This window comes from Apiospora marii (assembly GCF_038362585.1).
Source record: "Apiospora marii strain CBS 49790 chromosome Unknown utg000004l_segment0_segment0, whole genome shotgun sequence".
In the NCBI taxonomy this organism is placed as follows: domain Eukaryota; kingdom Fungi; phylum Ascomycota; class Sordariomycetes; order Amphisphaeriales; family Apiosporaceae; genus Apiospora; species Apiospora marii.
This window is the reverse complement of record NW_027117375.1, coordinates 1,319,325-1,341,465: the sequence shown is the minus strand read 5'-3', so window position 1 is coordinate 1,341,465 and position 22,141 is coordinate 1,319,325. Positions and strand designations below refer to the sequence as shown.

Below are 22,141 nucleotides of genomic sequence, written 5' to 3'. Positions count from 1 at the left end.
TCGCCGACGACGTCTTCATACAGTTCTGTCTCGCGCCTTTTCAGTCTCATTGACACCGCAAGCCATGCCGCGTCCAGTAGCGCTGTTGCATCTTCGAGCATTGCGGCAGGCTCTTTGGCAAGCAGCCAGGCCTCATCCTCGGCTGCCGCCACCGCTCATTCATCCTCACTAGTTGCAACTGCTTCCCAATCAGCGCAACCCACTTCTTCGGGCATTGCTCCGACCTCGAGTGCTGCGGTTGGAGCGTCCAGTGTCGCGCCAAGCCAGTCCAGGAGTACTAACCCAGCAGGTTCAGCGGCACCGAGCACCGCTTCTTCCAGCATCGCATCTGGGGCTGCTTCTGGATCAGCACCGGGGTCTCTTGTACAGAGTGCCAGCTCTTCGATGAAGTCGAGCTCTTCAATGGCAACTAGCTCATCGGCTCCGGCAACCTCAACTGCTCGCACTAGTCTGGCTGATTTCTTCACGTCAGCTACGGGGGGTGCGAGTGGTACCGGCCATACTGCTTCCTCCACCAAGGTAGCTTCATCTATCGCAGCAGATTCTTCCACGATAGCTTCTTCCTCGACTGCCGCTGCAACGTCTTCTGTCGCTGCTACTACTTCGGCAGCCGCAGCCAGCCCTTCTGCGTCTTCATCAAAGCTTGCCTCAACGACGGCACCAGGGGTGACTTCGAAGTCGTCATATGTTTCACACTCGGTGACAACATCTGGAACCATTAACCGGAACGTACCCACCGTCATCACCGCCTTGCCATCTTCTGCGTCGACAGTGGGACCCGATGTCATGGCTAGCAACCTAGCACAGGCACAGAAGTATAACAGCCTATTCGGGGGTCTCAAGGAGGACACGGCCTGCATGGCTGGACAGGTCGCTTGTGTCAATGACAACATTGGCCAGTGTGGCAAGTCCGGAGCTTTCTCCATAACCCCTTGCATGGGCAACACGAAATGCTTTGCGCTGCCAATGAACACGACGACGGGAGTCCAGGTTGGGTGCTACGAGCCCAATGTTGCTGGGCACATTTTGGGAGACTCCAAGTCATCCCCGTCTGCGACGACATCGCAAGTCAGCAGCCCAACCCCGTCTGTTACTACGACAGCCTCCCAAGCCAGCGGCGGTCAGCCCTCAGAGGTAACGGTCACCATAGTCCCGACTGAAGTTGTTACTTCGATTATCATTGCTCCGCCCAAGGAAACAACACCGGAAACCACGACAGTCACCGAGGCTCCTTCGACCACCCTACTGACGATGACTCGGTCTTCTACATCACCGCCGCCTGCCATCCTTACGACCATTGTGGTTATCCCACCAATCCTACCGCCAGTCGTTTCCTCCTCCGCCCCTCCTCCGCCTCCACCTTCACCCCCAGCCCCGGTGCCCAGCTCCACCTCCGAATCCAAGCCGCCGCAGCCGCCCTCGACCCTAACTTCGCTGGAGATCATTCCAATTACGCGACCGCACCATGGACATCTCGGGCCTATCCCCACCGATATTCCCGTGCACAGCACCGCCAAAGTCATTGCCAATCCAGCTCGCCCTGTCACGGTCACGGTCAAAGAGACTGAGACGGTGACCACGACTACGACGACTACGGACATGGCGACAGTCACTGCCACGCCCAGTGCGTGATTGATTGACACAATCCTTTGGGCCTAGGGGAAGAGACTCTTCTGCCGTCTCGGATTAGTGCTCGTCGGGTCTCGCAATTAGAGACGTCCTCTAATTTGCGGCAGGCGTTGTCCGTTTTGGCCATTACGGCCCCCTTTGGTGTGTTTGCATTGCAGGCAGTAGTATGATACCCAATTTTTGATAGATATATTCTTTTTATTAACAATGTAATTACAATTCCATTCTCCATACTCATTGGTTCCTTTTTCGCTGTGCATGTCGTCCTTCCATCCTTTCCTGGTGTTAATTCCATTGATAACCTAGGGGTTCCGCCGTCATATGCAGACAGCTGCAGTCACTAGCCTGTTGTGGCTGTGCTGTGTAATAATCAATTGGTTGACAACACGTCAATGGACTTCGCGATTCAACACGACCTCGGAATCCCCAATCAGATCTCGACTTCCTCTCTCGTCACATTCCTGACCCGCGCACACGTACATTGTCTCTGATTAACCCTTTCTGCTATCATCATGGGTGACGACCCAAGAGCCAAGTCGCAGCGTCCGGTGGTTCTCGTGGTATGCCACACATTGTCCGGCCACCTCCAGCCCCTGATCCGGGTCGCCAGCGGCCTGCGCAGCCGGGGATGGGATGTCGCCTTCCTGGGCCCGACCGCGCACCGCCAGCGGATCGAGGCGGCGGGCGCCGAGTTCTTCGCTCTACAGGGCGTTGCGGACATCAATGACCAAGCGTACTACGCCGACCCGGACCGTCTGGCGCCGGGCTACAAGGCACTGCCCTGGACCCAGCGCGGCAAAATCGACTTGCGGCTGCAGTGCTTGGAGACGCTGCCGACCCAGTGGGAGAACTTCAAGTCGGTCCTAGCGACGCTGCACGAGCGGGGCCGACGGGTCATACTCGTCGCCGAGGCTTTCTTCCTCGGCATCATGCCCATGAAGTACGGAGCACCGCTCCCGCCCGGCGTCCCCGTGCCCAGGACTGTGTGCGTGTCCATCACGGTCCCCGCCATCAAAAGCATCGACCTGCCGCCCTTTGCGTACGCGGCGCCGTTTGACCAGTCGGACGCGGGCCACGCGCGGAACCAAGCCCTCTGGGAGAAGTGGACACGGAGCGCAGCCGACTTGACGGCCTTGCTGGACAAGCGGCTGCTGGCATCGGGCGCCAGCCGGGGTACGGGGGAGCCCATCCTCGCGGGGGCCAACTACCGCTGCCACGACGCCATCTACCAAGTCGGCGTGCCCGGCTTCGAGTATCCCCGCAGCGACTGGCCCTCGGGCTTCCGATTCGTCGGGCTCGTGCAGGGCACGCCGAAGGGCACCGTCCTGCCGGACCCCCGCTTCGACTGGTGGGACGAGCTGAAGGCGAACTCGGCCCTGGCGGCGGACGACCCGCGACGGAAGAAGGTGCTCGTGGTCGCGCAGGGCACCGTCGAGGTCGACCCGAACGACCTGATCATCCCGACGCTCCGCGCCTTCGCCGACCGGGACCACGACGTCGTCGTCGTCGCCATCCTGGGGTGGAAGGACGCGTCGCTGGCCGAGTTCATGCCGGACGACGGCGTCCCCGGCAACGCGCGCGTGGCCGACTACCTCAATTACGACGCCGTGCTGGAGCACGCCGACGTCTGGGTCCACAACGCCGGCTTCGGCGCCGTCAACCACGGCATCGCGCACGGGGTCCCCATGGTGGTCGCGGGCGAGGGCATGGACAAGACGGAGAACGCCCGGCGGGTGGGCTGGTCGGGCATCGGCGTCGATCTGGCCACGGCGCGGCCGTCGGTCGAGCAGGTCCGGGACGCCGTCGAGTCCACGCTGCGGGACGGCGGTTTCCGGCGGCGGGTCGAGGTGCTGCGGAGGCAGAGCGAGGGGTTGAACCCGTTTGACATCATTAGTGAGGATTTGGTCAGGATGGCAGGCGCTGGCTGAAGATAAGAGATGAAAGATGTGACTCGTTTATTTGTTCAAGGGAACGGAGCAAAATAGACTCGATACATCCAAGACAAGACTAGACAGTTTTGATTTCCAACTACTTTTCTCACGTACTCCTCACTACCAGTTGAACTCCTTCCAATAGCACACGCACCAGCTCCTTCCCCCTTTTCGCGTTGCCTTTGTATCCTTCTCTCACAGGACCCCCTTGACGTCGGCAAAGGTGTGCATGCCGTTGACCTGCTTGATGCCCTTGAGGGGCTGCAGCCAGCCGACGCGGCTCTCCACGTACTGCTCGACTTGCGGCCGCAGCCGGGTCTCGTGCAGGTGGAAGTCGTCGACGGTGCCGATGCGCAGGAAGTATTTGCCGGGGAATCCTGAGCTGGCGCGGTACATGAGGGTGCCGCACTGGCCGCAGAAGTGGTTGGTCATGGTGTTGCCGGTGCCAATGGTGCGCGACTGGGACCTGTGGTCAGGTGTCAATAATGAAAGGGGAGAAGGTGAAGGGGATGGGGATGGGGATGGGGCAGTAGTTTATGGGGCGGACAAAAGCAGGATGGGCTGGCTCACTTACCACTGCTTCAGTTCGTCTTGGCCCCGAACGTGCTTCAGATAGGGGTCCTGCACCGTGAAGTTGGACGCGAACATGGTTGCCGTCACCTTGCGGCAGTCCAGGCAGTGGCACACGAAGCGCGACACGACGCCCGGGTACGAGGTCGGCTGGCGGGGCGGGCGGACATGGCAGGGTTAGCCGTGGTGCTCTACATATATATATGATTGAGTGGGTAGGGGCCTTACAAAGGCAAGTTGAACAGTGCCACAGAAGCAGGTCGCTGTCGCTTCGTTCTCTTTCGAGTAGCCACCGGTGGCGTGGCCGACGGCGGGGATATACGGTTTGGACAGGTCGGTTGATGGAGTTGTCATTGTTGCGTGGTAGTTCTGTTATAAACTAGGCGATCTTCTTCGATGAGGGATGATTGAGAGCGAGAAAAGGGTCAAAAGGAAGAGAGTTCTGGTAGACGATGTGATCAAGGCAGACGACAAAGAGCAGTATCGCTTTTATATTCACTTTACTTCAGTAGAGAGGGCCGTCTTGATGCCATGGTGATTTGCTTCTCTCGCAGCTAGCTGCATTGCTCGTCTAAGCAACAGATTACCAGCCCAGTCTCAATTGGATGGACATACCACTACGTCCAGTTGCCGCGGGCTCTAGATTGCCCGATGTGGAAATTCTCCCCGTAACGGCAACTAGATGCTTACAACATGAATGCGACATGCAGTCATCAAAAACACGCTTGCAAGTTGCAATGCGATGCAGACTCGCGGGGGTAGGCGGGACTGTCTGCCGATTGGTGCATTTCCCGTAGCGTGCGCGTGTATACAGCCAGAGACACAAATGGTTTGGTTTCGACTCCCGTTGGAGGGCCCTGCCGTCTGGACATCAAATTCAAGGACTTGGCTGCTTGGGGCAGTCCGCAAGATTAGGCTTCCACTGCCGGACACGCTTACTGGCTGGCCGTGAGTCACACTAGAACCAGAGAGACCTGCGCCAAGTTCAGTTGAGGCCCCTTCAATTGCAGACCATGTGAGTTGCAGCGCCCGAGGCATCCTCCCATTCGTGAAGTGCTTTCCGAATCTGAGTATGGACAAGCTGCGGGCCGAGGTTCAGGCGGCGGTCGTCCGCGATTCCAGCCCGAGCGCGGCCGTCATCGAAAGCCATCCGTACCTGCACGACTCCCGGCGCGAGAGATACTGGCTGCACTCCACCGCCACCGCGCTGCAACATCAGCCGTCACCGGCCTGGTGATTGACGGCCTGCGCATACCAGAGGATGCCCTCTTCGACTTGGCGCCGGCCATGATAGGGATGGACCCGCGGGTCTAAGGGCGACGACGACGACGCGCATGCCCTCGACCCGGACCGCTGGGAGCGCGCGACAGCGGCGCGGCCAGCGGCCTTGGCCAACAACACCCGCTCCGACAGACCGTGCGTGCACCTGAGCTGGCAAGGCGTCCGGCGTCCGGGCCCTCGAAGCTGAAGATTATGCTGTTCCACATGATCCGCAGCTACCGCTTCCTTGGGATCGAAGGCTTCCAGCTTCCAGCTTCTTTCTGCGAAGGCCCCCTTGCACGTGGAGAAAGAACCCCACCCCGACGCCACGACCGCTTGTCGCCCATCATGACGACGGTGCGCCGGGCACCAGGAGATGGCCATCATCTACATGGCGAAAGGAGACGTTTGACATATATAATAAAAAGAGGAGAAAAGGAGGCGAGCGACTGGGTCCTTGAAGATTTGATGACGACGATCATGTCGTTCTGACAGCCGTGCTGAGGCGCTCGGGCCGGAAGGCACTCTTGTCCCCCCATCTGCCCCAGACCAGACCCAGACACCAAGAGGCCGCCAGGCGCTAGCCGTAGATCTCCCCAATTTGATGCGCTGTTGGGATTCAAGGATAGAGCGTTTCACGCACGCCCCAAGCCGCTGTCAGGCTCGGCAGGCTGTACATATGGAATTAAGAAGAAGTGAAGAAAGATCCAATTCCGACCGTATCCATTCACCCACTTGATCGTCAACAACCCCCATAATACAAGAGTGCTAAGGAGCTCAGGAGTTCATCCGCCTCTCCGCCTGCCGCCTTCTTCTTCTTGGTGGTTGGTGGTAACTTTGGTGACGTTCTTCAGGGGGGACGTGCCGGCTGTGCGCATCCCCCGACGCACCCCATTAACCGGGCCTGCAACCTAACGCCGACCGCGCGTGCCCCGGCGATAAATCGGTGGGTGGCCTGGGAGCCTGGGAGCCCAGAGCCTGACATGAAAGGTGGTGGTACATTTTTTCGGAAATAATTCTGCCGGGACGGCACAAAAACATCCCTGCATCATGCCCTCAATACCAGGTCGAGCGAGGTTAGCATTACAAAGCCCTCCTCCATCGTGACTTCAGAGTCGAACCATGGACAGGACAAACGATAATACAGTGCATTGCCAACCTGGGGCTCTGAAACCGGCACTTGTGCAGATGCGGCAGTCCAGCGCCGTAGTGTTGCACCCGTTCATTGTCCGCGTCGTATCGAGGCGACCCGAAGCCTCAGATCGATTGTCTTTCCCACTTAACCTAATCTCAGGTCCGGCGCGGTGTGGAGAGCGCTATAGCTGTGCCACTACAGTACCGTTCGACAAATCAGGCCAGCCCAGTAGTGGTGGCTACAGTAGCTACCTCCTACACTGCTATCGTGCTGCGTACTGCGACGGGCCCTACGACGAGCAGTCGGGTTGTTCCAGGTGTTCCAGATCATCTATCACTCGCTGATGGAAAGACCAAGTAATCATCGTGAGCAGACAGGTGCAGGCGCAATTGATGCTGATGTATGTATTAATGGCTTTCAATCATGCCGTAAGGCGTATACTACACTCTAAGAAAATTAAGTGCCAGTCTAGCGCAGTGTCTGCAAAGGCTAGGCAGGCATGTAAATAAGAAGTGGTAGTCAGTAGTAATAACAATACTCTAAACACGGTACTCCCCCCCCCCCCTCGTTCCTCATTAGGTATCCCAAGAAAGTGCTTCCTCCCTCTCTATTTCACGTCAAATCGGTCTAGGTTCATGACCTTGTTGAAAACAGCGACAAAGTTCTTGACAAGCCTCTCCTGGCCGTCGGCTCCCGAGTACACCTCGGCAATGGCGCGCAGCTCAGGGTGCGACGCGAGGATCATGTCCGACCGCGTCGCCGTGAACTTCTCGGCGCCCGACTTGGCGTCCTTGGCCGTGTACAGTTCGCCGTCCTGCGACGGAGTCCAGGTGTTGGCCATGTCCAGGAGGTTGACAAAGTAGTCGTTGGTCAGCTGGCCGGCCCTGCTGGTGAGGACGCCAGTCTTGGATCCATCAAAGGTGGCCCCCAGCGCGCGCAGACCACCGACAGCCACGGTAAGCTCAGGGGGCGTCAGCGTAAGCTGGGCCGCCTTGTCCACCAACATGGCTTCCGTCTTGGAGGCCTTGTTGCCCTTGCCGAACTGGAGGAAACCGTCGGCAGGGTATTCGAGATGGTTGACGTTCTCGACATCCGTGTCCTTCTGCGTGGCATCAACGCGACCGGGAGTGAAGGGGACCTTGACGTCCTTGAAGCCGGCGTCATGAGCTGCCTTTTCAACAGCGGCGACACCTCCGAGCACGATGGTGTCGGCCAGCGATACTTGCGGGCCGATTCCGGCCTTGTTGTAGTTTTCACGGACGGTCTCAAGGGACTTTACGACATCCTTCAGCTTGGCATTGATGGGCCATGATTGCTGGGGCTCGAGAGCAATGCGCGCGCCGTTGGCGCCACCACGCTTATCCGAGTTGCGGTAGGTATCGGCAGCGGACCAGGCAGTGGCGACAAGCTTGCCAACATCAATCTTGGCTTCGAGGATCTTGGCCTTGAGGCTGGCAACTTGTTCCTCGTTCAACTTCTCGGCTTCGGGGGCGGGCAGAGGGTCTTGCCAAATGAAGTTCTCCTTGGGCACCTCCGGTCCAAGGTAGCGGGACTTGGGGCCCATATCACGGTGCAGCAGCTTGAACCAGGCCTTGCCGAAGGCATCCTCGAACTCCTTGGGGTTTTCCAACCAGCGCTTGGTGATCTTGATGTACTCGGGGTCCGTCCGTAGGGAGATATCGCTGACAAGCATGGTAGCCTTGCGCTTCTTGTCCGACTGGGGCGAAGGGTGATCGAGCGTGCCGTTGGTGGCCTCGAACTGCCAAGCACCGCCCGGGCTCTTCACCAGGCTCCATTCGTTGTTCCAAAGACTTCCGAGGAACGCAGAGGGGTTCCACTTCACGGGGTTCTTGGTCCAGACAACCTCGATGCCGGAGCCGACAGCGTCTTCTCCGGACCCGGTACCGAACGAGCTCTTCCAGCCAAGACCAACCCGCTCAAGCGAGGCAGCCTCGGGAACGGGGCCAAGGTCGGCTATTACCCAATCAGCATCATTGAACGGCAGAGCGGGAAACTAAAATCGGGTAGATATTCAACTTACAGCCAGGGGCAGCACCGTGGGTCTTTCCGAAGGAGTGACCGCCGGCAATCAGAGCGACGGTCTCCTCATCGTTCATTCCCATGCGGGCAAAGGTCTCGCGGATATCCTTGGCCGAGAGCATTGGGTCGGGCTTTCCGTCGGGACCTTCGGGGTTGACGTAGATAAGGCCCAGAACGACAGCGGCGAGCGGGTCTTCGAGAGTCCGGTTGGCGATGTCCTTGCTGCCGCCGTAGCGAACATCGTTGGTGAGCCACTTGGTCTCACCACCCCAGTAAACTGACTCGTCGGATTGCCAGGTATCCGGGCGACCGCCGGCGAAGCCGATTGTCGGGAAGCCCATAGACTCCATAGCAACGTTACCGGCCATGAGAATAAGGTCGGACCACGAGAGACTAGAGCCATACTTCCGCTTGATAGGTTCTGTAGCAGATTGTCAATGACCGGTCTCTGATTGGATAAAACATGGGACGAGGCTAGGTCAACAAATAGACGTACCAACGAGACGGCGGGCCTTGTCAAGGTTGACGTTGTCGGGCCAGCTGTTGAGAGGAGCGAATCGTTGTTGGCCCTGGGATCATGGTTTGTTAGCGCATCTTTCTTGCGCAGGAGGGGTCCGGGCGAGTACACACCATGCCGCCACCACCGCGGCCGTCCATGGCACGATAGGTTCCAGCGCTGTGCCAGGTCATGCGCATGAAGAAGGGGCCATAGTTGCCGAAGTCGGCAGGCCACCACTCCTGAGAGTCAGTCATCAAGGCAACGAGGTCCTTCTTGACCGCATCGTCTATAACACGAGTCAGTAACGGAAGGCCAGGGGCCGAAGGGGGGTGGTGGGACACGTACAGTCCAGCTTGTTGAACGCAGCCTTGTAGTCAAAGTCGTCGCCGAGAGGGTCTACCTCCTTGGTGAACTGGCGCAGCACGTCCAGTCGCAGGTTGCAGGGCCACCAGTTCTCGTTCCGTGTGCCGCCGCCGGCGAACTTGCTGACGGCAGGACAGGTGCCGATGGCGTCGGTGGGGTTGTTGTCAGCCCGCTTGAAGACGGCTTCCTTCTGGGGAGAAGACGAGGCCGCTCTGCGCGCAGCGAAGGGGCAGCCTTCGGGAGCAGCTGCTGCCAACGACAAAGCGTTGAGCAGTGCCCCTAGTTGAGCAAGAGATAGTTGCATGGCGGCTTCAGTGTAGCTTGGCAAGAGTAGAAGAAGTGCCTTGGGGAAGAAAGCCGTGATACTGCAGGAACCAGCAGACGAAATCGAGGTTCGGGCCCGTCCTATTTATCGAGCGGAGTGCCACGGCATGCTAGGCGATGGGCTGGACGTGAGTACCAGCGAAGGGTCGTTGCATCTTGAGCCCCGTTACCCACCGTCCAAAGTATGGAGCTGGCCGATCCCTGTAACAATATGTCGTTGTAGCAGGTACTGCGTTCTTGTCCGACACAGCGCGCACCGCACTTGGGAAAGGCTTCCGTGGTTCTTTGTTCTTTTGGCTGCTGCTGCAGGGGTGGCTTGAGCTTTCCTTATTGCACACATAGCCTACATACAGTGCGACAACGCCAAGGTATTGATCTACTGCAGTTGGGTAGTGCTGAGTCTAGCGACCATTCTGGGCAAGCTGTGGCCTGTCGGGTTGTCGGTGATAGGAAATCCTGCCGATCCCATTGGCTGTTGCGACCACTTCTCTGGATTCCATCCAGGTTCTGAAGTCAAAGTTCGCATGCCGCATGGAAAAGCCCGCGGCGCGGCCCATTAGTAATGACGGTGTAGTAGGTCTCGTAAGGTCGCGTGGGCTGGGCCATGGACAACGACGACTGCGTAGCCCTGCGGGTGGCTGATGGCCGGTCGTCTGATGATTTGGACTAAGGTTCAGCAAGCAAATGATGCTAGAGTAGGAGAGTAGCAGGCGTCGGGCATTGAGACAGGCTCTGGCAGGTAAATTGGTCCTCTCCTTGCCGCTCGTCATTGGGACCCCTCTTTCGCTTAAAGTGGCCCCAGAACTGGAGGCGGGTCTTTCAAGTTCAAGGATGGCTCCCTGTTGCTACTGCCTGTTGTTGTGAACGACTTGTTCTTGCAAAATGCTCCTTCACCGAGCTGGGAAAAACCTCCACGATACCGGGTGGGATGGACCCTGTTTTTCTCGGTGGGCCAATGCATCAATACAGCCCAGGCGGGACACACGGAGCACTGGCACTGGCAATCGCAAACACACTGCAACTCCCATAGGTACAGTAGCCCGCCAGCTTCCAGCTACCTCATACCTTGATGTAACCCGCTAGCCCGCTCTCTCCTCCCCTTCGACGCAGCCAACAATTGAGGTCATCTTTCTCGTGCAAGTGAAATTAGTGGTATCTGCTACTATCACATCAAGTATATGCAGCCGTGTAGCAGGGAGTGGGAGGAGGATGGGAGGGTGACATTTCTCACAGGGAGGGTTTAACGTACATCGTCAAACAATCAAAAGGATCGAGTCCGTCGCACATGCGTATGGTACTCGCATACTCGCATATGTTGACACGGGTTTGGCACGCGGCAGGTCGACGAGGCTCGGATCCAATCAGAATTGTTACCAGGGAGAAGCGAATGAGCATCTACACTGTGACTTGCCTAAAGAACCAGACCTAAACATCTTGGCATCTTGGTATCTCGACCAACCCTACCCAGGGCCGTGCCACAAACCCTGCCTCTGCCCTGCCGCCACCCTCTGGCTGTCCTCCATGCATTTGCGCCCTGCATGATGTGCCAGCGAAAAGGGCTGCAGCCGTCGTATCAGGGCCAAGAGTGTAAGCCAGCGCCGTTATTTGTAATCTACTAGCTAAACCTACAGCTTACCCACCCACATGTTCTGGCAGCACACCCAGCCTTGATAGGTGCCGTGGCGGTGGGTTCCTGGGCCTTTGCCCCCCCAAAGAACCGAAAAAAAGGCGGCGCTTAGCAACCTGAGAAATTGATGGCTGTTCTTAATATATCTTTTCAACGTCTACCTTGGCCCTCAGTTAGGGTGGCATCGCATATGATGCGATGCGGTGACGGGAAATGCAAGAGGCAGGTCCTCGACACTTTTATATGCAGAACCAAGATTTGGTGGCTATCCAAACGATCTTGGTCCTCGATTTGGAATTGTGCCGTCTCGCCGAGCCGTCGTTAGTTGTCCGGTTGTTTCTCAATTGTTTCTGGTGGATGTGACCAGCGATCCCGAGGATTCGACCCGTCCTCCCTTGTGTGTGGCCTGTGGGCACTCCGGGCGCCTTGGCCACGTTACACTGTCAACTTGTACGTCAGTATCGGTCCAGTCTTTTAGTCCTTCTCTTGCCTGCTTGCCTTGCCTTACCTTGCCATATTTTGCCTACAACCTAGTCGGAATAAGGGACTAGTAAACAGAGGCTCAAGAGGAAATATGAATATCATCAGCCCGCCAACACGCCGGTTGAGGGTCGTGTCAGCCAGCAGCATGGCACATTGCAGCCCAGCCTAGCCCAGCCCAGCGTACACGCAGCACAGCATGAGCATCATTAGCATCAGCACCAACAGCGCTGCCAAGGAGATATTTTTGGGAAGTGGTCAATGTTTCGTTTCCCATTTGCCCTATGTGACCTTGGCGTGTGCCGTGGTGGCACGATGCGAAGACAGAGGCGCGTGGGCTAGAATTTGGCAATGTGACCCCAACACCAAGAACTGCGACAGGCTTCTCGTATGTAGTAGCAGTACGGAGTAGTAGTTAGTAATTTGCCTCTCGTGAGTCGTCCAAGGGGCGCCCGGCCAAGCCTAGAGCCGCTCGCTCGCCAATTCGGTTGCGCATTCCTAACAATATGTATGTATCACTAACAAGCACACTCGGTCGGCACATTGGCATCACTAAGCCCAAGGGAGGTAAGGCCGGCGAATGGGTGTGCAACCACGTTAGTGTCCCGGCAATTGGGTAGTAGTCGCACACCACCAAAAGACGCGGAGAAATAGATAGGGCGACTACTGCTGTCCGCCCGTCACCCCCGGGAGCCCGACATTGCGCTCCCACCCGGCCCATGTCCATCTTCGGGATTCGTCGTTATTCATGGTTCCTACCACTCTCACACCGCAAGATTAGAAGAGAATATCAATATGCGTCGATATAGGCCACGAGTATAAATAGAAAAATTAGGTAAAGAGTCAGCTGGGACCCAGTCATCAGGCCATACAAGGCCACTTCAATATTTCTAGTCATGCGCCAGTGGGCGATGGATTGATTGATGGCTCATCAGCAAAGTCATTTGCTGAATTGGGCAAAGTCGAGGTAACAATTAAGTTCTTCCATTTGTTGGGAACGGGGGGCCTTTTTGATCGCTTTGGGTTAGACTACATGCAGTTGCAAGATTGAGTTCGATGGTGCATATTGCAATCAAGTTTGGTTTTTTCCACCCCTTCCTTCTACAAGCAGCCCATCAAGCCATGCGAACCGCGGCAACACCCCTACGCTAACGGCTGCATTCTAGACCAGGCCGCAGAAATGGCCTCGCGTGGGTTGACCCGTCCATCTCTTCCCATTTCGCAGACATCTCCGGTGTTGTTTTTTGCCGTTGCTGTTTGAGAAAGTTTAAGGGAGTAGCAGGTATGGCGTAATTGTTCCATGTCTTGCTTTTGATCTTTCCCGCCACTCACCAGTCGGTCCAGATGTGATAAGAGTGTGGCTACCCCATCGGTCCCCGGTTTGACCAGGGCCATAATTTGCCATGGGAAGTTCCCGACGCGGCCCCGACTTCCCAACCCGGAAGCTCCCGCCAGGGGGAGATGCCGCGGGGTAGGTGGCTTCTTGCACGTGTCGGTGTCGAGTTCTGCAAGTACAAGCCCGGCCCTCGTGGGGATTTCTGCTAGTAGCAACTTCCGTGGGTGATCCCCGTTCTTTGTCGTTTCAAGGCAATGCAGGCAGGTCGAACCTGGTCGCCTGCTTTATCTCGTCCGGCCTGCAAGTTAACCTCGGACGGATGGGTTACACTTTTTGCTCCCGTTGCCGCTCACGGCGCACCGTCGCCCACGACTGGGCATAGCTAACGTTGCCGCCTCAGGTACCGCGTGCGCAATCGATGAGATGCTCGGCCGAAGAAAGTTTATGATGGAACCAAGGTTTTGCAAGTCTGAGCCTCTAAGGTCTCTCGGTAGGCAACCACTTCCGTCGTCTCGGTAAATTACAGCTGATGCTTTGGTCGGATGGCTACTGGCACGTCGGCCAACAGCACGGGCGTGTCCGAAGCTCATCGATCACCTCGTACGCGTTGAAACCGCCGTCCAATTCAACAACTGATTGTTTGTTTGGAGATGCATCGCTTGGTACAGCTGCTGATGCCCACATTGATTGATGTGCGCAATGACCAAACCCTTACATACTACACATACAGCCGTGATCGGCCGTCATCACTGATCCGAGTGAGTATCCGGTCTGTTTTGCTTCGTCGTAGCAGCAGCGCATGCGCCAAGAATTGCAGCAATCGACTGGTGAACCTCTCCCGTTGCAACGTCGTCGCAGAGTCAGGTGCCGTGCTGTCCATAACAATCTAGCCCTGCCGACGCCAGGGGACGTAAGGGAACAACAAAAAGAAAACTCACAAAGAAACAAACCTCGTGACTACTAGCAAAGTTCAGACTTCGAAGATCAGAACGACATCAGTCACACAGTGTGTGTCACCTACGCAAACGAACCATGCCTGTGCTAGGACAACGATCATGGGTCAACCTCGTTCATCCCCTGGACTAACATCAGATGAACGGGACAGTATTGGCAAGATCAGCCGCGAGTTGTTAGCTTTCGCGACAAACAAGACGGTGCCGAAGACGGCCGGGTCAGTTTGTCGACGCTCCATATAGGCCATCGCAATTTGAAACCAGATCGGGCCTGACCAGGTACGAGGTAGATAGTCTTTACGTGCATGATAGCTAATCTACCGATGTGTAAGCGTATTACTACATGCTTCAGATATTAGGTGAGCGCCCCCTTGGAAATCGGGATATTGCACAATAGATTGCCGTTCCACACTCCCGGTCGAGAATCGCGATCTACAGGTGCTCGATCACACACCTCGGAGTGGGTTCCGTTCTCACGAAACCCCTCGGAGACCCCCTTCCCCCTTTCGGGTTTTCCGTCTCGAATGACGAATGTCGGATGGGAAGCGACATGGGATTATGCAGGCCGCCCCTCTTGAGCTGTTGACTTGTCAGGAACAAAAGCAAAAAAAAAAAGGATTGCATATTTTGAGATAGATTGTCATACACATTCAGAACCTAAGCGTATATGGTCCACTGGTCCTCCGCCACGCCCGCCCACAGCAGTAGCTTACGGTGGGAGGCGTGAAACTTATCTGCAAACTCCTGCGTGCCAGGCAGGGGTCCGTCGGCATATTTCAAGGCGGCATCATGCCAAGACCGGATCGCTCTCGTGTAACTCACATCGTGTCCGCAGTTCCCCTGCGCCAAGCGAAGCAGCTCGTGGAGGTGCCCGTTGAACACATCCCAGAGCTCGGCGGGTGTGGGGAAGGCCGGCTCGTCGGCTTCCTGCTCTTCCGGGGACGAACCCAATACCGCCGTCAGCACCTGCACGAGTTCAAACAGATCGACCATCCACGGCTCGCCCGCCCGTCGTTTCGTGTAGGCACAGCCCCGGATGCAGTAATCGATCGCGGCAAAGGGGTCGCCCTGCGCTTGGTTGAGCCTTCCGAGCGTCTTGTAGATGGAAGGCAGTGGCTCTAGGCTCGACGGCCACTCCCCGGTCGGGTAGGCCTTGTCGGCCAGCTCCTCCATATGGTCTGCTAGAGAATCTACGTCAACGGGCTTTCCAGTGAGGGTGAAACTGGACACTGCATCATTCATGCTCGCAAACAGGCTAGCCTGAGCCTCGCGGATCGACTGCATCTTAGCGTGGTTGCCTTGTGTGACGCGCTCGTGGTCCTCAAGCTCACTCCGGCAGCGTAGACCTGTTTCTCACTGTCAGCACCAACATGGTGATAGGGATCGTCATATTTTATACTGACATGTACAAGTGAAAAAGTATTCGGACTGCAGGAGCTTCTGTCGTAGCAGCACATCGCTCTGCACGTCAGTATAGCAATGTGCCAGCTCCTCGCCAGCCTCCACGGCGCGCAACGACCGGACGACAAGCTCGCTGCCGTCAAAGGATATGAGCACATTCGGGTCACATGAGTGATTCATGATGGCGCCGACAACATCTACGACTGTGCCCATGACGGCACTCTGTCCGGGCAGTCGTATAGCCATACTATTCGTAAGAAACTGGAGCAGATGTGAGCCGAAAGAAGGAGGTATGTAAATTCGTGGAGGGGTCCAGGCTTACAACGCAGTACAGTCGCTCTATCGTCTCGATATCGAGCGCGGAATCTGTGTGGGCCTTGGCCTCCTTTGCGATGCGGGATAGTACCTCCTTTTCTGGCCCTTGCTGGTGACCAGACTGGTGCGGCATCAGCGTCATCAGACCTTGCCATTGGTGGTCGGGTATGAGCCCGTGCTGCTTGTGGATGAGGGCTCGGTACAAAGCTCTGGCTCGGACTCCCAGGCCGCCCGATTTCAAGAAGGCCGCGCACTCGTACTTGTGATATGTCTCCGTCGCCAAGTCACGGCATGACTTTGTGGAGGCAAGAAGAAGATGGTGTGAGTATTTGCGCGACATGGTACTTGTTGTGGGCCAGGCTTTACCTCGGTGCAGTATTTGCAAATATGGCACCCGTCGCATTCCACCAGGGCCTCTACCGGGTCATGCCTAGTCCGGAAGCGCCCGCTCGGGAGAGCTTTGCTGGCGTTGTTGGTATAGCAAAAGTCGCACACGGTGGACAAGCTGTCCTGGACACATGTGACGACTGGCTTGGAGCGGAAGACCTCTTGGCCGGCCGGCACGGCATTGCCCGCAAATAGCCCACTGCCGGCGCCGGGGGTCCGAGACTCTCGTACGTGTAGCGTGTTGCCCGTGGCGATCTGAGATAGGAGAAGCTGGCACAAGTCAGGGTTCTGATAGAAAGGGACGGTGCGTTCGGACGACATGGTGGTGGCGTTGGTCGATCGATGTCCTTCCTAGTTTGAATGGTCGCAAAGTCGGATGGTTACTATCTAGAGAACTTTGTATCTTCGCGTCCGTCCGGGATATCCAACTTGATTCGGGGCATACGTCGGACGACCCAGGGGATGACGTAGTAGGCGGATGGTGGGGCAATCGCGATCTGTCACGGGAGGGCCGTGAACCTTCTGCAGGTCTCAGATCAAGGCCGCCAACCACGTGGAATCGTGCGGCGAACTGTCGTGTCTCAGCTGTGCATCTGTCCTCGGATACCTATAAGAATTATAGATTGGAAGTGCCTATGACTATAGCTTCCTAGTCACTAAGAGTAGTTACATTTATAGCATTTATTTAAGCGTCTGTGTACCTACTATGATTGTTATTCGAGTGTTGTGCAAGCGATGGCGGGGTGTAGGTACTTCGATCAATGGATAATTTTGGGGCTAGATCTGGCTAGCCCAAAGTCTTCCAACGAAAGGCACCCTGCACCCTGTCAGACTTGCAGACTTGTGCCATCAATCAATGGCGTGCATACCTCCTAGGTGGGTACCTGCACACCCGCCGCTTCCACTTGAACTCCGGATTTGTTACCCATGTTGGAAATTGGTGATATCAATCAGCAGTGTCGGTTTCAGTACTTGTTCTAGATTGCAATTACAGAAGCCCCCAGACCGTATTTGCCCAGCCCATAGGACTGCCGTGAGCTTTCCAAAAGCCTGTGGCGGCCTTGGGCGTGGGCTACTGGTACCCACCAAATTCGTGGGTTCTACTTGGCAAGTCAAGCCCACCTGCACGGGTGCCAGTACCAATTCGATTCTGGCCGTAGACTTCAACTTGGCCGACGCGTACATAACAGCTTGGGGGCCCCGAAGTGCGATATATTTCTGTAAGATTCATCGACGGGAGAGCTGTCGATGACATGTCGCCGACTTCGAGTCTAGCATACCTATGCTGACCTACGTACTTTTTAACCCGTCTTAGATCTACCTAGTTGGGTGTCCGGCGCGGCTATGGTCCGAAACGCTTACGGCTGGCGCATCATGAAGGAGACAGCCTCAGCCGCACGAGGTGCTGTCAAACACCCGCTGATATGGTCGAAATATGACTAGTATATTGATCAAAGGGTCAAGATGAGGCTCATCAACACCCATACACTTGAAATCATCGAGTTTTTCGGCAAAACCGTCCCCAAATATGCAATTCTCTCGCATACCTGGGGCAAGGGCGAGATGACCCTCCAAGAGATGGAGTCCCCGACTCCACAGACGTCTGCCAAAGCAGGCTTTCAGAAGCTCAAAGCCGCCGCGAACCAGGCACTGGGAGACGGCTACGAGTGGATCTGGATCGACACGTGCTGCATCGACAAGACGAGCAGTGCCGAGCTGTCAGAGGCCATCAACTCCATGTACCAGTACTACACCGATTCCGCCATCTGCTATGCGTACTTGTCCGATTTCTCGCAGCTGCGCCCGGCCTTCAAGTTCGGCGACTCGCGCTGGTTCACGAGGGGCTGGACGCTGCAAGAATTAATCGCCTCCAGCAAGGTCATCTTCTTTGACGTGAACTGGATGTGCGTCGGCGACACCTCTGAGGATCACATGCTCGGCCAGATCCTCAACGCCACCAACATACCCGCAGAATGCCTCCGCGGCGTTCAGAAGCCCGACGAGTTCAGCATTGCGCGGCGGATGAGCTGGGCCGCGCAGCGCGAGTGCACCCGCATCGAGGATGTCGCGTACAGCCTCATGGGTCTCTTCGACGTCAACATGCCCCTTCTCTACGGGGGAGGGGAAGAAGGCATTCACCAGGCTGCAGGAAGAGATACTGAAGGACACCGATGACCAGACCATCTTTGCTTGGACCGTCTCTCCGGAGAGCCCTCGGTCTTTTAACACGGTTGGGATTCTCGCCGAGTCGCCGGCCGATTTTGCTTCCAGCGCTTCGTTGGTCCAAGTCTTCCCAGAGCTGAGTAAACCGTCCACGATGACCAACTTGGGTTTATCTGTCCATCTGCCTCTGGTACCCCGCGAATATTCTGCACTATCCCATCTTTCCCAGGGTTTTCTTAAGACTGAAATTGAGGTTGTCTCGGCCATCCTCAACTGTGGCCGAAGTTCGACAGACCTTGCCGTGATTCGGCTTTTGCGGGTGAAGCCCCGTGGTCTCGTTGGCAGTGCGGGCTCTAGGATCTACCATCGACTAGGCATGTCAAGCCTTGATTTCTTCGACACCTCTAAAAAGCACAGTGCATCAAGGAGCGACATTTTCATAGCTAAGAAGCTCCAGATAGGGGCCCATCACGCCCCGTTTGACCATGGAGGTATTCATCTTCAAAACCTTCCTCTAACCACAGAGCTTGGGGCCAAAGGCACGGCCGATCCGGTGTACGGCTACATTGTCAAGTCAGTAGTGGGACCATGGCTTTTCCATCCCTCGCCACAACGCAAAATCAGCTGGTCTTCGTTATATGGCTGCGTCTTCTTTCAGACCTCCGACCTGGGTCTCTACAACGACCCGTTACACATCAATTTTGAGTCCCCCTTGCGGGCGCCATTCTACCTAAGTGTCGGTTACTCTGACAACTGGGTTCAGCTGAGTGCTGCACTTGGCTCGTGTGTAGAGGTGCCGCCCCAGGGGCCGCAGCCCAACATGGAGAGCTATCTAGCAGAACGCCAGAGCTACCGGGACCGGTACGGGACTCTGATCACGACACAACTGCAAGTGGGGACGGACGTCTTCGTCACGGCTTCGCTGCACCGAGAGGATCCTCGTACGAGCGAGGGGAGGCGGCCGGGAACCGCCCGCATTTCCTGGTGTTCGTTGCCATATCATCACCTGCGCCTTCGCCTCGCCCGCAGATCACGAACGCGGTGTACGTGTCGGAGCCCCAGCAAATCCCCGTGCAAGTCCCGGCGCAGTTTCGAAACCCGGACATGAACAAGAGAGGTCTGAAATATATGTTTGGGTTCAAGAGGAACGATAGTGCTCCCTATTAAGCTGTCTAGAAGAGCTTAGTTTCGTAACGAGAAGGGAGGTTTATATGAACTAATGTACAGGTGGTAAGACACAAGAATAGCATAGCTGGTGTGAAAAAGAGGTCTGAGGAGAAATCTCTTCATGTCTTGCGTATAATTTTAGATACGCGTCTCAGCTATACTATTATAGTATATATACCCTAGGGACTATGATATATCTTTTCTTTTCCGTTCGGCTTGGAAACAGGTACGGCGTTACATACGAATCCACTGTAGGTTGAGAACTATACCAAGAAGTACTACGTTCATGTGAATAACGGCTGAGCTGGCGCAGCACAATGGCGCCGTCTGCTTACGCCGTGAATATGCCGGTCAGGGGGCAAATGACCAATGAGCTTCTCGGATTTTAGCCCCACTCAATTAGTCAGGTCCGTTCATTTATCTAGTTGCTCCGATGTCTTTTCCCCCTCCTATCTGTTCTGCCTTGAATGGTTTGCCACTTTTTATGCAAAGCATCAAGATTCGGTCTCCTTGTTTCAAGCAAGTCAATATGGCAGGCAAAGGAAAGCAAGACGATGAGGTCTTGGCCGCGGTGACCGGCTTCCTGGACTCCTTCTCCGACAAGCCGACGCCGCTGGCGGAAACCCGTAACCGTGTTCTTCCGTCCGCGTACGTGGTCGACTGGCGCGCCCACGCCGGCGAGCTCATCCGGACCGCCCAGAACGAGTGGGTGGACGAGATGGAGCGGAGGCTGGACCGCATGCGCGACGCCGGCCTGCGCTCCTTCGTCCAGGTCCTGGCCGCCACGGCGGACGAACTGCCGCCGCCGCGGGTGTGGGTCGACGCGGGTCAGGGCATTGCGGCGGTCTGGGCCGGCTTTGCGATGAGGTCCAACGGCGAGGAGAAGTACCGGGGCGTCGGGGCGTTTACTTTGTATCAGTGCCCTCAGCAGAAAACCGTGAAGAAGGATGAGGGTGGTGACGGCGGTGGTGGTGGTGATGGTGACTGGAAGATCGCCGCCTATGTTGACGCCCGTTGGGATCCCGAGTACTTCCGCCCACGGCCCACGGAAGATGAGCAGGCCACCGGGGAGCTGCTGGCGGCGGCGCGAGCGCTCGCGGATCTAGTCAATTCCGAAACGGAAAACTCAGGAGATGCGGCCAGGTGCTTAGTGCTGCCGAACTGCATCACACACCGGCTGGACAACAAAAACGGACTGCACTCGGTGCTGTTCGAGGGCCTGCTAGCGGAGAAGGACGCCGTCGCGAAGGAGACAGGGCAGCACGGGCGCAAGGTCGAAGTGCTGGACGGGGAGGGTCGCGTCGTGGCCGGGGTGGGCTTTCTCTGGATGCATTATACTGTCGTGGCCACCCCGGAGGAGACCGGTGCTGGACAAACTACGACCAAGGGAACGGCAACGCTTACGTTCTTGCAGAAAAACGGGAAATGGCTTGTCAGTGGCATGCAGGAAGCCGAACGATTGCCTTTTTGATCTCGCACTCACAATGTTGATTCCTTCCGCGCGGCCCCGTACAAACTGTTATAGAAGGCTTCCGCTGTAGACAAACGACGCACAGCAAGATCTCCAAGGAAGGCCAAATCTGACTTTGGGGTCTCGACTCCAAACTTATAGTAGTTGAGAGTAAAGTGGTTATTATATAATACGAATAACCATACGGCAACTCCTGATTATCGTACTGGATGGACGATAGTTTCGTTTCGTTTCACTGTGCACTACAACTTGCGGAAGTAGCCAGAACTGATGCAGTGTCATAAAGTCGACCCCGGCGTACTGGTTACCGGACTTGTCTTATTTTGGTTATGCGTGGCCCCCCTACAGGACGATATGGAAACAGACTAGCTATAGCAGGTGTCTATAAGGTCTGCCGGGATGCCATTTGAGAGTCGCTGGAACCTGTTTTTGAATAAATAATAGTTGAAGTTTTCCAGAGCAGATAAACCATCCCCATTCACTTTTGGAAAGCAAACACTGAAAGGTAGCAGTCGGAGTGCTGGCAGCCACAGAAGATGGACAATCAGAGGAACTGCTTCCAACCCTGCGTCTCATGTTGCTCTCCAATCAAACGGCTCTCAGTGACCATGTGTCTACGAATGAATATGAGAAGCTACTGGATATCCTGAAGAGTGAGATCATCTTAGTCATTGTGTGGTCTTCATATCTCATCACAGATCCGTTGTATCCTTAACCTGACCATTGCCATGCACCTCAGATAAGCGACGCCTCGATTTGATCGATTATGGTTACCATGGCCGATATTTGGACCGATATATGATCAAAATGACTGATCCATCATGCGGCTGAAAGGTCCCCATTGCCGATCAGACAGCCTCAATGGGCGAGTGGCTTGCTCGGTTTCAGGGATGCGGATGACTTGGGCATTGTGGCGGCTGATAGCGCATGACGCAGGGCATCAACCTCCAACAAATCTGATGTCAGCCGGAAGACACACAACTCACCATGCTGGGGCGCTGGACTAGCTTCAATGTTGAAATTGAAGCATGCAGACAGACGCTCATTGTGTAACGTGTAACTTGGACACCGATGGTGGTGGCCTTTAGCA

General features: G+C 56.1%; 9 protein-coding genes across 9 annotated transcripts; 4 read left to right on the top strand and 5 right to left on the bottom strand.

The window, feature by feature from the left end:
- Positions 1-155: 155 nt before the first annotated feature.
- PG985_006361 (uncharacterized protein) lies at positions 156-788 on the bottom strand (the record flags this gene model as incomplete). Its single annotated transcript, XM_066826130.1, has 1 exon — positions 156-788. One exon carries the CDS (start codon positions 786-788, stop codon positions 156-158), a length of 633 nt encoding a protein of 210 aa, XP_066685737.1.
- On the top strand, positions 787-1,632 carry PG985_006360 (uncharacterized protein; the record flags this gene model as incomplete). The annotated part of the gene is made up of 1 exon (XM_066826129.1): positions 787-1,632. The coding sequence occupies one exon, from the start codon at positions 787-789 to the stop codon at positions 1,630-1,632; it is 846 nt and encodes a 281-aa protein (XP_066685736.1).
- Positions 1,633-2,141: 509 nt separating this feature from the next.
- On the top strand, positions 2,142-3,557 carry PG985_006359 (uncharacterized protein; the record flags this gene model as incomplete). The annotated part of the gene is made up of 1 exon (XM_066826128.1): positions 2,142-3,557. One exon carries the CDS (start codon positions 2,142-2,144, stop codon positions 3,555-3,557), a length of 1,416 nt encoding a protein of 471 aa, XP_066685735.1.
- Positions 3,558-3,755: 198 nt separating this feature from the next.
- Positions 3,756-4,484, bottom strand: PG985_006358 (Mss4-like protein; the record flags this gene model as incomplete). The annotated part of the gene is made up of 3 exons (XM_066826127.1): positions 3,756-4,026; positions 4,135-4,280; positions 4,359-4,484. 3 exons carry the CDS (start codon positions 4,482-4,484, stop codon positions 3,756-3,758), a joined length of 543 nt encoding a protein of 180 aa, XP_066685734.1.
- Positions 4,485-5,345: 861 nt separating this feature from the next.
- On the bottom strand, positions 5,346-5,777 carry PG985_006357 (uncharacterized protein; the record flags this gene model as incomplete). The annotated part of the gene is made up of 1 exon (XM_066826126.1): positions 5,346-5,777. One exon carries the CDS (start codon positions 5,775-5,777, stop codon positions 5,346-5,348), a length of 432 nt encoding a protein of 143 aa, XP_066685733.1.
- Positions 5,778-7,132: 1,355 nt separating this feature from the next.
- PG985_006356 (uncharacterized protein) lies at positions 7,133-9,731 on the bottom strand (the record flags this gene model as incomplete). Its single annotated transcript, XM_066826125.1, has 5 exons — positions 7,133-8,499; positions 8,567-8,986; positions 9,062-9,134; positions 9,196-9,350; positions 9,410-9,731. 5 exons carry the CDS (start codon positions 9,729-9,731, stop codon positions 7,133-7,135), a joined length of 2,337 nt encoding a protein of 778 aa, XP_066685732.1.
- A 5,073-nt stretch (positions 9,732-14,804) lies between these two features.
- PG985_006355 (SET and MYND domain protein) lies at positions 14,805-16,571 on the bottom strand (the record flags this gene model as incomplete). Its single annotated transcript, XM_066826124.1, has 4 exons — positions 14,805-15,493; positions 15,551-15,809; positions 15,871-16,158; positions 16,230-16,571. The coding sequence occupies 4 exons, from the start codon at positions 16,569-16,571 to the stop codon at positions 14,805-14,807; spliced, it is 1,578 nt and encodes a 525-aa protein (XP_066685731.1).
- A 1,996-nt stretch (positions 16,572-18,567) lies between these two features.
- PG985_006354 (uncharacterized protein) lies at positions 18,568-19,580 on the top strand (the record flags this gene model as incomplete). Its single annotated transcript, XM_066826123.1, has 2 exons — positions 18,568-19,196; positions 19,253-19,580. The coding sequence occupies 2 exons, from the start codon at positions 18,568-18,570 to the stop codon at positions 19,578-19,580; spliced, it is 957 nt and encodes a 318-aa protein (XP_066685730.1).
- A 529-nt stretch (positions 19,581-20,109) lies between these two features.
- On the top strand, positions 20,110-21,051 carry PG985_006353 (uncharacterized protein; the record flags this gene model as incomplete). The annotated part of the gene is made up of 1 exon (XM_066826122.1): positions 20,110-21,051. One exon carries the CDS (start codon positions 20,110-20,112, stop codon positions 21,049-21,051), a length of 942 nt encoding a protein of 313 aa, XP_066685729.1.
- Between the last annotated feature and the right edge of the window lie 1,090 nt (positions 21,052-22,141).